Genomic DNA, 13,636 nt, shown 5'->3' on the forward strand with positions numbered 1-13,636 from the left:
TTAATTTAATATACTTACCTTTACCTGTTAGAGACTGTAAGTAAAAGGAGCTTTACTCTGTGTATGTGCTGTTTCAAAGATTCTCCTTATCATAAGTATAAAAGAAAACATGCAGGCAAAATTGTAAACCCAACCAAAACTGTAGTCAGGTAGCATTTTAAAGCTTTTAAAACTCTTACTATTAACAGTTGTGATATCTGAAAAAATGATGCCACTTTTAAATTGCCATGAAATGAGATCTTTGGTTTTTAATATGATAAAATACATATGACATACAATTTATCATTTTCAACAATTTCAGTATACTGGTGAATAGCACCTCATGCGTGTGCACTGCAGCCAATGCTGCTATCTCCATGCGTGTGCACTGCAGCCAATGCTGCTATCTCCAGAACGTCTTCTTTGTACCTACCACCCTGGACACCTCACACACTGGCTTTCCACTGGCCAGCCCCTCCTCCTGCTTCATCACTGCATCTGTGTCTGCTGACTGAGGGACTGTGTACACAGGGTTATAGAATGCTCTATCCACCTTCTGTAACCTCCCTCCCACACTAGACATTTGAGCTCATGACAAAGGGCAGGATTTCCTTCGTCCCTTAGCTTGATGATATCCCAGCGTGTGAAGGGACCACGCTTTGCTCTTTGCTCTTCTGTTGATGGACATTTGGGTTATAAATAATTGTTAACAATTATTAATTGTTAGATAATTGTTAACAGCAGTCCTTGCTTGTTTCTGTTTATTTCAGTTCTTGATGACCACCAGAATCCTCGCCTGATCAAAGACCTTCTCCAAGACCTGAGCTCGACTCTCTGCATCCTTGTTAGGGGCGTGGGGAAATCAGTGTTGGTCGGAAACATCAACATCTGGATTTGCCGCTTAGAGACAGTTCTTAACTGGCAACAGCAGCTGCAGAACCTGCAGATGACTAAGGTAGGTTTCTTTTCTTTGTTTGGTTTTGGGGTTTCTTTTTTCCTTTCTTTTCTCTCTCTCTCTCTTTCTTTCTTCCTTCCTTCCTTCCTTCCTTCCTTCCTTCCTTCCTTCCTTCCTTCCTTTCTTTCTTTTTTTTGAGATAGGGTCTTCCTATGTATCTCTGACTGGCTTTGTAGACCAGGCTGGCCCTGGACTTAGAGATCCGCCTGCCTCTGCCTGTGGAGTGCTGGGATTAAAGGTGAGTGCCATCAAACCTGAGCTAAGTTTATTTTTAATTGACACAAAAATTGTATGTACTTAGGAGATGCAATGTGAGGCTTTACAGATCTGTGATGTGTAAACACTATGTCAGGACAGTCGGTGACCATCACCTCAGGTATTTACCAGCTCGCCGAGGTTTTCAGTGAGTTGTTGTTAGCGGTAATATGCCGCTGTGCTACTAAGCAGTGCAAGTCATCTGTCTATCCTAGACCCGTTAGCCATGTATTCTCTACCCTTTTCTTTCTGTCTTTCCTCAGACTATGGCCACCACCGTCTTACACTCTACTTCTTTGAGACCAGTGTTTCCATTTCTGCGTGTAACTTAGGACATGCGGTGTTTTGTTTCTGCATGTAACTTAGGACATTTCAGTATTTTTTCTTACTATTCTTGACTTCTTTCACGTAACAAGATAACCCATGGTTCCATTTATATTGCTGAAAATGACAGCACTTCATTATTTTGCGGCTGAATAATATATAACACATTTTCTTTAAGATGTCACGTCAGTGACTTTATGAAGGCACTAGGCTGACTCCACGTCTCGGCCACCATGACTCCTGCTATAAGCAGGTGGTTTCACTTCCCTTGGGTGGATGCATACCACTCAGCAGCAGTGCGGGTCACATGGCAATGATTCTGTTTCTGTTGTTCCAGGAACCTCTGTGCTGCTCTTCCCTTTGCTAGTTTACACCGGTCTATCCACAGTTCCCAAGAGTTCCCCTGGCGGCCAGCGCCTGCGTTTGTCATCTGCATTTCTCATGATTAGTGCTATTGAGTGTTTGCATATACTTGCTGGCTATCCACATGTCCTCTTGAGAAATGTCCAGCTAATTCACCCTTCGTTGAGTTCCGCAGTTCCCTAGCATCTGTACATTAACCCATCAGACAAAGAGCTGGCAGACGTTCTCGTCCATGTTGGGTCTTGCACTCTGTGCTACAGAAACTTGTTGTTTTGTGTTAACCATATTGTAAATCATAAACATGCTAAGTAGTCAGTGAGGAGGAAGTTTAGATTTAACAATAGATACAGATAAAGCCGGGGAGGCCGTATAGACCCTGGGCCTGTCCCTGGATGAGTCACGGTGCAGACCACTGCAGGATCCTTGTTTCCCTCGCTGCCATAAAGCAGGATTAATGTCATCAGCAGTTCCACATTTCAGACCCACCATTTTCTAGGCATTTTTCTAGTTAAAATAGAGCGGGCAGGGGCAGGCATGTCCAGGGGTAACTTCCTAAGCACAAGGAAATTGCTGTGTGCCAGCCCCTGAGAGACCACACCACATAGCAGTGAAGAAGAAGTGAGCAGCAGAACACATGGCCTCTTCCCTGTAGTCAGCTGAAGCTGTCTCTCCAGCATGACCATTATTGTTTGTTGACAAAAGCCCCTGTGTTTTCTCCACCTGACACTTCTGTGTTTCCTTCTAGCAGGTGAACACTGGCCTCACACTCAGTGACCTGCCCTTGCACATGCTCAACAACATCCTGTACCGTTTCTCCGATGGCTGGGACATTGTCACCCTGGGCCAGGTCACACCAACCCTGTACATGCTCAGTGAAGACAGGCGTCTGTGGAAGCGGCTGTGTCAGTACCACTTTGCTGAGAAGCAGGTGAGCTTGGGCAGCTGGCTTTGCTGCTCGGTGGCTTCTTCTGTCTTCCACCCTGTTCTACCTCTCAACCCCTGATACCAGATCAGAGAGGAGGAAATGGAAAGGAAAGGAAAGAGATCCCTGAGTAAGGTCGGGGTGGGAAAGGGGTGACATTATTGTTGACCGATTCCTGCTGACTAGTGGTGTCTGGGGGAGTTTGATCTTCACCATCAGGGTCTCTGGTTTCTCCTTGTTTCTTTTTTGTGCACAACTATTTAACAAATAGCAACAAATAGTATCCAACCAGCAGCCCAACCTGGTCCCCCCACCAACCAACAGTATCCAACCAACAACCCAACCTGGCCCCCACGTCCCTGATGCTTCCCGGGTCCTTAGCATTTATGCTCTCTGAAAGCCTCCAGAATTCCAAACCCACACAATCACAGAAACTATCTGCAGCTGGCAGAATCACTCCCGTGCTAGAGCATGAGGCAAATCACAGTCAGCTGCTGTGGACAGCCTGAAGCAGCCCTGTATCCTACACCTGGGCTAAAATAAAACCATAGTCCCATAATATTTCTGCATTTTTTTTTTAAAGAAACCAACATTCTAACTACAAGTGTGTAGTCCAGTCCCTTGAGTCAAGTCCGCTTGTCACCATCCTCTGTGTTCAAATGAAGTTGGGGAGGATGTGGACTCCATAGCCAGAGAGTTGATAGAAACTAGAGTATGCTGAAGTTGTTTCTGGATTCTACCAATTACAAGGCTCATTTTTCATATCGAAAAGGAATCACGATTCTAAAAATGGCCTAATACCAAATAATTTAATTAGCTGAGCTGTATCACATTGGGAAAAGGTCACGGTGTTCTCTTTACTTAATAAGTCCCATTCTGGCTCTGGCTCTGCCTCCGGTCGGCCCCTGTCAGTCCTGGAAGAATCAGTGAGTCCTTGTAGCTCCTGTGCTCCCCACTAGGTGGCACCATCTTGATGTCCTCAGTGTCTTGCTAGTTGATTCCCCTGCTCCAGAGTGAAATCCCCACGCCTGCTCTTCTTCAGCATCTAGGCATTCCTGGCTTATTATATAAAACAGTACCTATTTCACACAAGGATAGGAAGGGGCAAGTAATACACGCTGTGTCTTATAGACGTGGACATAACTGAGGTACAGGCGCATCGTGAAGACTGGGCCTGGCTCATGGCAAGTATGGGCAGAGTAGAAAGCAGGTCCCGTCTGAAGAAGGAATCAACAGTCTTGGCCACACTTGAGATTCCAGCCAGCTTAGGAAATCCAGCGGAGCATCCGGAACACAGGGCACCTTTTAAACGGCCCTCTGGATCTTGCTTGAGAGAACCTGGTGTGGGCATCAAAGGTGGTGGTCAGGGATGATGTGTGTGTCCAGCCAGGACCCTAGGAGAGTCCTGAGCAGAGCCCTGAGGAAGTGCCTTCAGGGACCCAGAGCAAGTCTATGGGGGCTCAGGGAGCTCTGGTTCTCAGCCATGGAGCCGTGTAGTCAGGATGCTGCAGATGGGTGAGCGTGGTAAGTGGTCCACTGGACTGGGGTGTGCGGAGGCTGGGCCTGAGAGCTGCTGGCCAGCCAGAGGCTTGGGCTACTCCGTCCGTTGCTCCCTGGATCCTTAGCCAGCCTGTCTCTTCTGCTCTCCTCTTACGTCTTTCTCAGCTGACCACCGCATTTGTACTTTCACCTTTCTGAGACTGGACTGGAGTTGGTGTCAGAAATGCAGAAGAGACCAGGTAGTCTCTTGGAGGACAGATTTAGAGTCATGGACAGAACGATGAATAGATGTCTGTCTGGGATGGGCCCTGTGCGTCATGCATTGCTCTGGGACCTGCCTCTAAGAATCCCATAGGGCAAGGAGCCAGGGCTCAGGCTCAGCTCCCAGAGCCCTCGGCGGTGGTTAGCTACCCAGATGTCACACACCCCTTCAGGATATTGGCTGTTCATTTGTGAGTCCTGGAAATAAATTCCTTGAGGTTAAAGGTCTGTTTGTAACAATGTTCACTTCGTATAAGAAGTTAGGTTAGAGTGCCGGGCAGTGGTGGCGCACACCTTTAATCCCAGCACTTGGGAGGCAGAGGCAGGTGGATTTCTGAGTTCGAGGCCAGCCTGGTCTACAGAGTGAGTTCCAGGACAGCCCAGGCTATAAGAGAAACTCTGTCTCAAAAAAACAAAAAGAAAAAAAAAAGAAAAAAAAAAGAAGTTAGGTTAGAATTTGCAGTTAGCAACTACAAGTGCATCTTTTGGTGCATATTTTCTTGACTGAATCACGAAACTGATCCTGTGAGATGTTATCAGTCCTTCGTGAGTGACTTAACAGCAGGACTCTGGTTTCTCAGGATTAGCAGTAGCTTACAGTTAGGGTCAGGCCAACAGTGCAGGTTAGGAAGTGCCTCAGTGAAGCTGAAGGCTGTGTAGGTGCTGGCTTGGCTGTCCATAGTGACATCAGAAGGAACCATTGGCACACATGTTTGATGTGAGCAGTTGCTGTAGACTTGAGTATCCGAAGACCCCAGGTTCTTATGTAGAGGAGACATTGGCAGTGTGGGCGTCCCTCCTGTGAACATCGTGACCATGGAGCACTGAGGAGGGAAGAGAAGGCAAGGCAGGGGAGTTTTGTCTCAGAAACTCATGTTTCCAGGGTGCTTAAAGGACACGGAAATTGCTATAGCCAGGCCTGTAACTGGCCTCCTGCTCTTCAGACTGTCGTAGAAGTAGAGTCCCCCATTGGCTCCATTGTGATTTCCAAACGAAGTCCTTAAAAGGTGGACTGATTACATGGTGTACAAGAGGTTGTTTTCAGTAATACGTAGCCGTCGCACATTTACACAAGGGCATCTTTTCATAGATGAACAAGGCTGTGCCTGTCAGCCACACAGTTCCTATGTACGCAGACCTGATCTAGCCATGTGCTTTATTTCCTCATGGCCCAAAGTGTAGTGCCCACACACCAGGGTAACACTTCATTTAGATGCAGTTTGTGTCTCTGTCACTGTGCTTGGTTTTGGAACACGACTGTTGCCTCAGGAGACTTATGCCCATTGGTTGTCATCTCAGCCTCCCTCCAGCCCGAAGCAACCATTCATCTACTTTCTGAATGAATTTCCTGGTCTGGATGTGTGGTGTGAGCAGAATATACACCAGTCAGGCTTTTGTGACCCCCCCCCACCCCTCCGGTAATGCCCTTCAGGATGTATCTTTAGTAGGAAGCAAAACTTCGTTCCTTTCGGGACTAAAAATTCCAGTTTTTTGGCGTGCCATGTTTTGCCTACCCATTCATCTGGTCATGGACACTGGTTTCCTTGTACGTTGTAGCTAGTAGGATTGTTGCTGTGGACGTCCATGGATGGGTTTGGGTGCAGACGCGCTTTTCATTTCTCTGAAGTAACTTCCCAGTGGTGGAATTACAATCCACTTGCTGTGTTTAACCCCTGAAAAAACTGCCCTCTTTTCCACGGTGGCAGCACCATTTGCATTCCTACCAGAAGTATCCCAGGCTTTTGATTCCCTGCACCGTCGTCCCCAGCACTTGCTGTTGCCTGACTTTCTAATTATCGCCATCCCAGTTGGTACGAGGTGGCACATCCTTCCGCTTCGGGTGGTCGCCATCTCTTCATGAGGGTGTTGACCATTCGTGGGTCTTGGCAGTAGAAATGCTTTTTCAAGTCCATTATCCATTCTCAAGTTAAGTGAGTTCTCTATCCTGCATCCACGTCTCTTGTTAAACACATGGCATCCTCACGATCACAGACCTCCTTCAGAGCATCTTCTGTCTGTCTCTCAGCTGCTTGCTGTCACTGTAGGAACACCATGAGTTGTTCCTCATTGATTGAACACAAGTAAGTTTCATTTCAATCTTAAAATGTTTTATGCACTGCTCTGCCTTAAAAAAATGTACCTATCACATGTTTTTTAAAAAATCATCAAATAATTCTGAGAAGAATTGTCTTTTTTTAGTTTTGTAGACATTTGATCCTTTCAGAAAAAGGTCATATCGAGTGGAAGCTGATGTATTTTACGCTTCAGAAGTATTACCCGACCAAAGAGCAGTACGGAGACACCTTACACTTCTGCCGTCACTGCAGCATTCTCTTCTGGAAGGTAAGGACCTAAGATGGTCTCAGAATGTAGGACAAACTGTTCATCTGCATCTTAAACAGAAAGATGAGAAAACGGGAAATAACACCCGTGATGGGAATTTACCGAAGCATTCCACTAGATACTGGGAGCTGAGGTGGGGATCCGTACACGGGCCAGCAGTGTTGAAAGCTGAGTGCTGCCCACTTCTGAGTGGAGGCACTGTCCTTGCTGCAGATGTAGCCTGCTCCTGATAAGGCTCCCAGGCACCGGCTCCCGAGCCTCCGCCTGTCAAGCACCTATTCCTGGGCACCTGTGCCCCCCACAGCACTCCCCTCCCGCCCCCTGGGCACCCGCTCCCGGGGCACTCGCTCCCAAGCAGCACCTCACACCTGGCCTAAATAAAGAACTTGCACTTGTCTGCCCATGCCCTCCCTGAACATGTGGAGGTCAGGGGCACTGCCCGCAGGGAATCCGAGCCAGCCTTTAGCCTCTCGGCTCACAGCCAGGTTCTTAGGTAGGCAGTAGGACTATGGGAAGCACAGGCTTCAGAGTAAATGTGCAAACTTAACAAGACTGTGACGTTTTACCCGTAAAGACTGATCCCTTAGTGAGAACTTTAAATGTCCCTGTCAGTGATTTTCATATCTGAACAGTAAACCAGGGGTCCTTTATCCTGTTGTGCCGTTTTGAAATCTCACCACCCATTTTGTCTCTGGTTACAGTAGTGTGTTTCCCATAACCAGAGAAGAGTCTGTGCGCCCCTCCCTCCCTGGTAGCCACTATAAAGTGCTCCGATGCTTTTGCGTTACATGTATGTAAATTTGGGACACAAGGCAAGCTCTTAATTGTTGGCAAAGGACAACTTTTTAAATTGTTTTCATTTCAAACTCCATTTACAACTGCACAGCCTTTTCTTATGATGAGCCAAGCAGAGGAGTAAGGATGTGGGTGTTGCTGCCGTCTCCTGCGTCTCCTGCGTCTCTTGCGAGGACAGCAGAGGAGAGTTTGTCCTCTTCGACCTTGGTTCTTTTCTTTCTGAAAATTAGAAATGTGTGTGAAGTGCCTTTGCAGCAGGCGGACCATTGTCTAGAACACTCTCTTGAGAACAGGGTCATCTCATACTCAGTTTGGCCTCAGTTCCTTGCTGAGATTATACATACAGAAAGACAGCCCACTAGTGTTCCAGCTTCCCCAGACATGGGGTGGAAAAGGAGCCCCACTTTGGTACCCGAATCCAGGAGGATTCTGTTTGTGCTCAGGAGCGCCTCCCAGGATTCTCTGTGTAGCACCTCTGTCTCACTGGATGCTCTGGAAGACGAGGACCTGTCTCTGTCCCAGTCAGCGTAGGAGACACTGGAAGTGTTCAGTGTGGACTAACACATCTCCTAGAAAGGGCTTTTCATTTCTTCCCGAGACTACTGTATACTATAGAAATATGAAATGTGTGGATACTCGTATGGGGAAGAAGCCTTATAGCTATATATGTGATACCAGTTTTTCTTGGAGTAGTGTCTTAGAACATTTGGTGCTTTTCCTATCGGCTAAAGGAAACAGCACAAGGAAAGGTGTTTACCTTCTGTGTTCCTTCTCTGTTTGGGAAGTGTAAATGTGCTGCTCAAGTTCCATGGAATATGCAAGTTCTGGCATTTTTAACTAGAAGATGACTTTCAGTTTTCCAAAAACTTGGCCTGTGAGTTTCTGCATTTAACCGGCCTCAGGTGCCATAGTGATCACAATTCAGAACAAGTCATTAACGGGCAGACTCCTGCTGGTCTGGGAGACGAATGGAGGGAGGGTGGTACCAGCCCAGCAGGATGTCTGACGTCAGGAGCAGTTTTCCCACCTCCCATCCGTCCAGAGGCCCTGCTCCTTTCCAGGTGTAAGTGTGAAATGTAAGGGAGATACTTTCTTAGTCCCGAAGCTGTTAGATGTCTCCTCTGCTCAGGTATCCTCGGCAGAAGCAGCTTCCTTCCTGGGACAGCGTGGGGATACAGTCAGGCAGGCCCAGGTGACCAGTGAGCTACAGTGCAGTAGGCAGGGTGCAGCCTGAGAGGCGGAGCTGGGTTGTGGCTTTGGAATGGTGCCTGCTGTTGGGGACACTATTGACTGAGACACACAAGGGACCTGAAGCCTATTAGGAATGCGGAAGAGGGGTGGTGACCTCAATTGGCCCTGCATATGCTCAAGATCCACTATGGCTGAGCGCATCTTGTGCCTGGCATGTTCCACGGTGACCACCTGTCCTTATGGGGACCCTGTGCCTTCTCCCAGGCTGGTCTCCCATTGCTTTCCTTCTGCTATACTGGAGTGCTGCTTCTTCGTTTTTCCAACTGCTGTGCAAGACTGAGTCATTTGTTCCCACCCAGATCACCAGCACACGGAGGCCACCAGTCAGTGTGCATGTCTCTCTCTGTCCTCCTCAGTTTCCTGACTGTGTGAAGCCTGTCAGAAACTGTAGGCCGAGAAGGCTAGGGAAGCTAGGATGGAGACTTAGCCTTTCTGCGTTCCTTTCTTGTCTCAGGATTTCTGTAGCTAGACACTTTAGTGATGCTAAGGTCTCTGCTGTAGGCAGGAGAAGCAAACTTAACTGAAGCAGTAACAGGGCAGAGATGGCAGACCCTCTTTACTGGCCCATCTTTGTAAACTGTCCCCTGTGAGCAGAGATGAGGTGCCACGCACTCATGAGCGGGGGAAAGGCAGACTCTTCAGTGCACAGGAGCAGCTGGCACCCACCTCACAGAAACAACAGCAGGTGCTGCAAGAAATTAAACATCCACAATGGATGTAGGACCTCAGGGTGCCTATAGCTTGCAGTTAGCTACATTGTTATTCACAGAGCAGACCCTCAGGACAACGAAAAAGATGAGTTTTCCCTAAACAATCTGTATTTCTCCCCCATAGAAACAGGACTGCCATGCAGTGCTGGCGCACGCCTTTAATCCCTGCACTTGGGAGGCAGAGGCAGGTGGATTTCTGAGTTCGAGGCCAGCCTGGTCTACAGAGTGAGTTCCAGGACAGCCAGGGCTACACAGAGAAACCCTGTATTGAAAAACCAAAAAAAAAAAAATAGAAATATGAGGACTGTTTTATGTATTTTCAACAAATAACTGAGCGTGTGGCCTTCCAGATGGTCAATGTGGGAGCCTTAAAAGGAAGTGCAACTGTTTCTCTTGCCCTGGGCTTGCTTCTTTCTTTATTTTTATTTTTTTGAGACAGGTTTTTTATTATGTGGCCTTAGCCGGCCTGAAACTCTTTGTGTAGGCCAAGCTGGCCTCTGATTCATAAGAGATCCACCTGCCTCTGCCTTCCAAGTGCTGTGAGGCACTGGATTAACGGCACGGGCAGCCATACCTGGCTAGAGTATCTTTTTAATTGTATAAATATGGGGTATCCAGCAATGCTCCATCTTTTCATAACGTTTGATATTGCTCAAATTTAGTTCCATAACGTCTTAATTATCCTCACAGGTGTAGCCTCACACCTCACGCCGAGCTCAGCTAGCTCTGTCTAACCCTGACTTTTCCTTCCTTTTCCTCCCTTTGCTGCTCCCTTGCTGACTGTCTCCACGGTGTCAAAGGACTACCACCTTGCTTGGTTGTTAAAGGTACTTCCTGTGTGCTGTTCCATCCTGTGCACTGTCCTTGTCCTGTCAGGCGAAGCTGTGATAGCAGCGCTTGCTATCAACAAGCTAGACTTATCCCAGAAAGCTGACTGAACCATCCCTGCACCTCAGGGTGGTCTGCTGGAGGCCAGAGAAGCAGCTCCAGCCACACTGAGCCAAACCAGATGGGGCGAGCTTTTTCTCTTGTTGTTTCTACACAAAATAATCACAGCTCCGTGGTTTTTGACAATGCCAACTCCACACACCTGCGACAGAGCTTGTGGTGTGCCTTCATTTCTGTGTGTGGAGGGAGACTACTTACCCACTCCACTCTCTATCCCTGCAAAGGGAAAAAGAAACCAGGAGGCAGGATGTGGAGGGTGGGCCAGGAAGAGCAGCTTCCATGCCTTACAGAGTGACTACAAAATGTTGTCACCTGTTAATAGACTTGCCTGGGGCTACCCAGGAGCTGATTCCCAGCAAGTCCGGTCATGTGTATGGCAGTGAGAGGGATTGTGATCCACTCAGCAAAATGCAGATTGTGTTCCTGTAGCCGTTAAGAATTAAGGATGTGCTCTGACCCACCCCTCCTCTCTCCTCAGGACTCGGGACACCCCTGCACCGCGGCTGACCCCGACAGCTGCTTCACACCGGTGTCCCCCGAACACTTCATTGACCTCTTCAGATTCTGATGGTGCCCTCAGCCCCGTGCCCTTGTCCACAGCTGTCCCTTGTGCTTTCTGTGTTGTGTAGTTGGTGTGAGTATTCTGTGACACAAGTGACGACAGGCTCAGTGACTGCCTGTACCTGTGTGGCCCTCACTTGCTTCCGGAGAACCTGACAGGATGCAGAAGATCCTCGGGCAGTTGTGCACCGTCAGTGAGGGACAGGAGACCCCAGTGCCATTTGTACTTCTTTCTTGAAATTCTTCTCAGCTTATAAAATTTGCAATTTTGTATATTTTTAAATATGAATCAAAAAGAGTTTTGGATTTTCAGCCCCATATTTTGTGCTGAACTGACATGAACAATCGAGAATATGCTTCTTAGTTGTCAAACAACAGTTTTCCATCCTCCAGTAACTGGGATGAAGAACAGAGCAGTTCATCCTTGTAAATATATTATGCAGAATATTTATTTTTCTTAAAATGTATTTTCACAACCCCAGTGGCTGTGCCCAGATGAGTCCTCATTGAATACAAGATGGACCCAGGAACGTGCTTGGGGCTATGAACTGGATGTACTGTCCATAGCCAGCAGCACCATCCCTGTGTTTCTGGGGACCCCTGCCGTGAGGCCATCATAGATCCAGACTTGGGATGTGGGTTCCAGATCAGAACAGAGCCTCTGCCAAGGAGTCGGAAACAGCCTAGTGAGGCTGAACTTCACTTGTAGAGATTACTTTCATGGGTAAAGAAGTAAACCATGTTTATCTACTGCTCAGCGTCATCAAATTCACATCTAACTAAATGGTGTTGTCTTTAAAATGTGCTGTTTTATTTTAAAAATAATGCATGTGCACTTTAGAAATTTTTGAAAATAAAGATACATGAAAGAAAGTTCCATAATTCTTTGGCTGTTGAGCATTCCCGCTCAGCAGTGGATAGCTGTGTCCTCCGCGCTCAGTTGAGTCAGGGACCCTACGCTCAGCATCTCTTTAAACTTCTAAGCACATTAAAATCTGTAACTGCATAGTTATACATACAGATAAGAAAATTCATTTTGCAGTCTTATCCTCCGTCCTCAACTGACACAACAGCTAAGAACAACATGTATAATTGCCAACTGCGTCTCTTTGACACAGTGCAGACACCTGACCTCCTCGTGCACACTAAAGTCAGCATTTCTTAAAACCATAAACATGATGCCTGCCACTAAATAACCAGAACATCACAGAACCATGTGGATGGAACAGGTGTATCGGATTTTCTGTAAGCAAAACCAACCAAGTGTACCTTCAGTATATTTCTTGGCTGTTTCCCATGTCCCCGTCTCTTTCTTTGGGGACTTGTTCTTTTTTTATATTAGTTTTTAAAGGGTTCATACTTAATTTTCTTATTAGCGTGAGTGTGTATGACAGGCAGCATGGGGAAGAGTGAGGTGTTTGGATTCACGGTTTTGGGGTACAATCCCCTGAGGCCCAGGAGATGGCTGACAGCAGTGTAGTCAGGAAGCACAGTGAGGCATGCTGGGGTTTGCTCAGTTCCTCTTTAGAACAATACCAATTCTTGGAGAGTTTCATGCGGTATATTTTTTCCTACTCATTCCTACTCTCCAGTCCCACTTCAGCTACCCACAATACCCCAACTTTGTGTCCTCTTTTTATTTTTAACAACACATCAACTTCAATTTGTGATGCTCATATACCCCCCTGGTATGGATGGGTAGTCTCAAAGTGGTGGGCTGTCTGCGGAGCTTGATCAACCAGGAGCCACACCCTTAAAGAAAGCTGACTGCCACAAGCCACCGCCTGCCATAGTTCCTCAGGTAGGGGTGGGGGCTCATGAACCCCTCCCTACTGTGTGCTACAGCGTTTAAGTAGAAAACCACCACCCCTAGGGGGTGTGGGGAGGTTCATGGTGAGAGCATAGCAGGTCTCCCTGCCCCATTCAGAACCTCTGTTTGGCTCCAGTCCTCCCCAACCTCTGACCTTACAGTCTTGCTACCTCATCTGCACGCTAAGTGGTGTGCTTACTAGTACTAAATTTCAGCTGTTGAACACAGGCCACACACAGGTTTTGATTGTAATAAAACTCTAGTATTCATTATCGTGAGTTACCTTTGCACATACCCACACAGACTCAGATTTGGATGCAACATGCCTCTACCTCCTGTTTCAAAACATTTTGTAATCTCACCTCCTTGAGAATCTCCAGTATAATTTATGCAAAAGGTTGAAAAAAACCAAGTACGTTTATTCAATACACAACTTCCAGTGAGAACATAGAGATCCCTGGTGGTTTGGATGAGATCCGCTCCCCTAGGCTCATGCTTTTGAATTGGCGGTAGTTAGTGGAACTGTTTGGGAAGGATTGGGAGGTGTGGCCTTGTTGGGGGAGATCCGCCACTGGGGGTGGGCTATGAGGTTTCAGAAGCCCCAAACAGGCCCAGTCTTGCTCACTCTACCTGCAGCTTTCGAAGCAGATGAGAGCTCT

General features: G+C 47.3%; 1 protein-coding gene across 2 annotated transcripts in view; it reads left to right on the plus strand.

Moving 5' to 3' along the window:
* Fbxo25 (F-box protein 25) overlaps positions 1–12,040 on the plus strand; it is a 32,302-nt gene extending 20,262 nt beyond the window's left edge. Inside the window, exons 7-10 of one of the 2 annotated variants that reach the window (XM_028766374.1) lie at positions 750–934; positions 2,622–2,804; positions 6,759–6,902; positions 11,085–12,040. In XM_028766374.1, the coding sequence (XP_028622207.1) occupies positions 750–934; positions 2,622–2,804; positions 6,759–6,902; positions 11,085–11,174 (602 nt within the window). In that variant the 3' untranslated portion in view covers positions 11,175–12,040. The remainder of the gene's footprint in view (positions 1–749; positions 935–2,621; positions 2,805–6,758; positions 6,903–11,084) is intronic. The other variant, XM_028766375.1, reaches the window with a different exon arrangement.
* The last annotated feature ends 1,596 nt before the right edge of the window (positions 12,041–13,636 follow it).

This window comes from Grammomys surdaster, unplaced genomic scaffold (assembly GCF_004785775.1).
Source record: "Grammomys surdaster isolate TR1022 unplaced genomic scaffold, NIH_TR_1.0 167, whole genome shotgun sequence".
NCBI lineage: Eukaryota > Metazoa > Chordata > Mammalia > Rodentia > Muridae > Grammomys > Grammomys surdaster.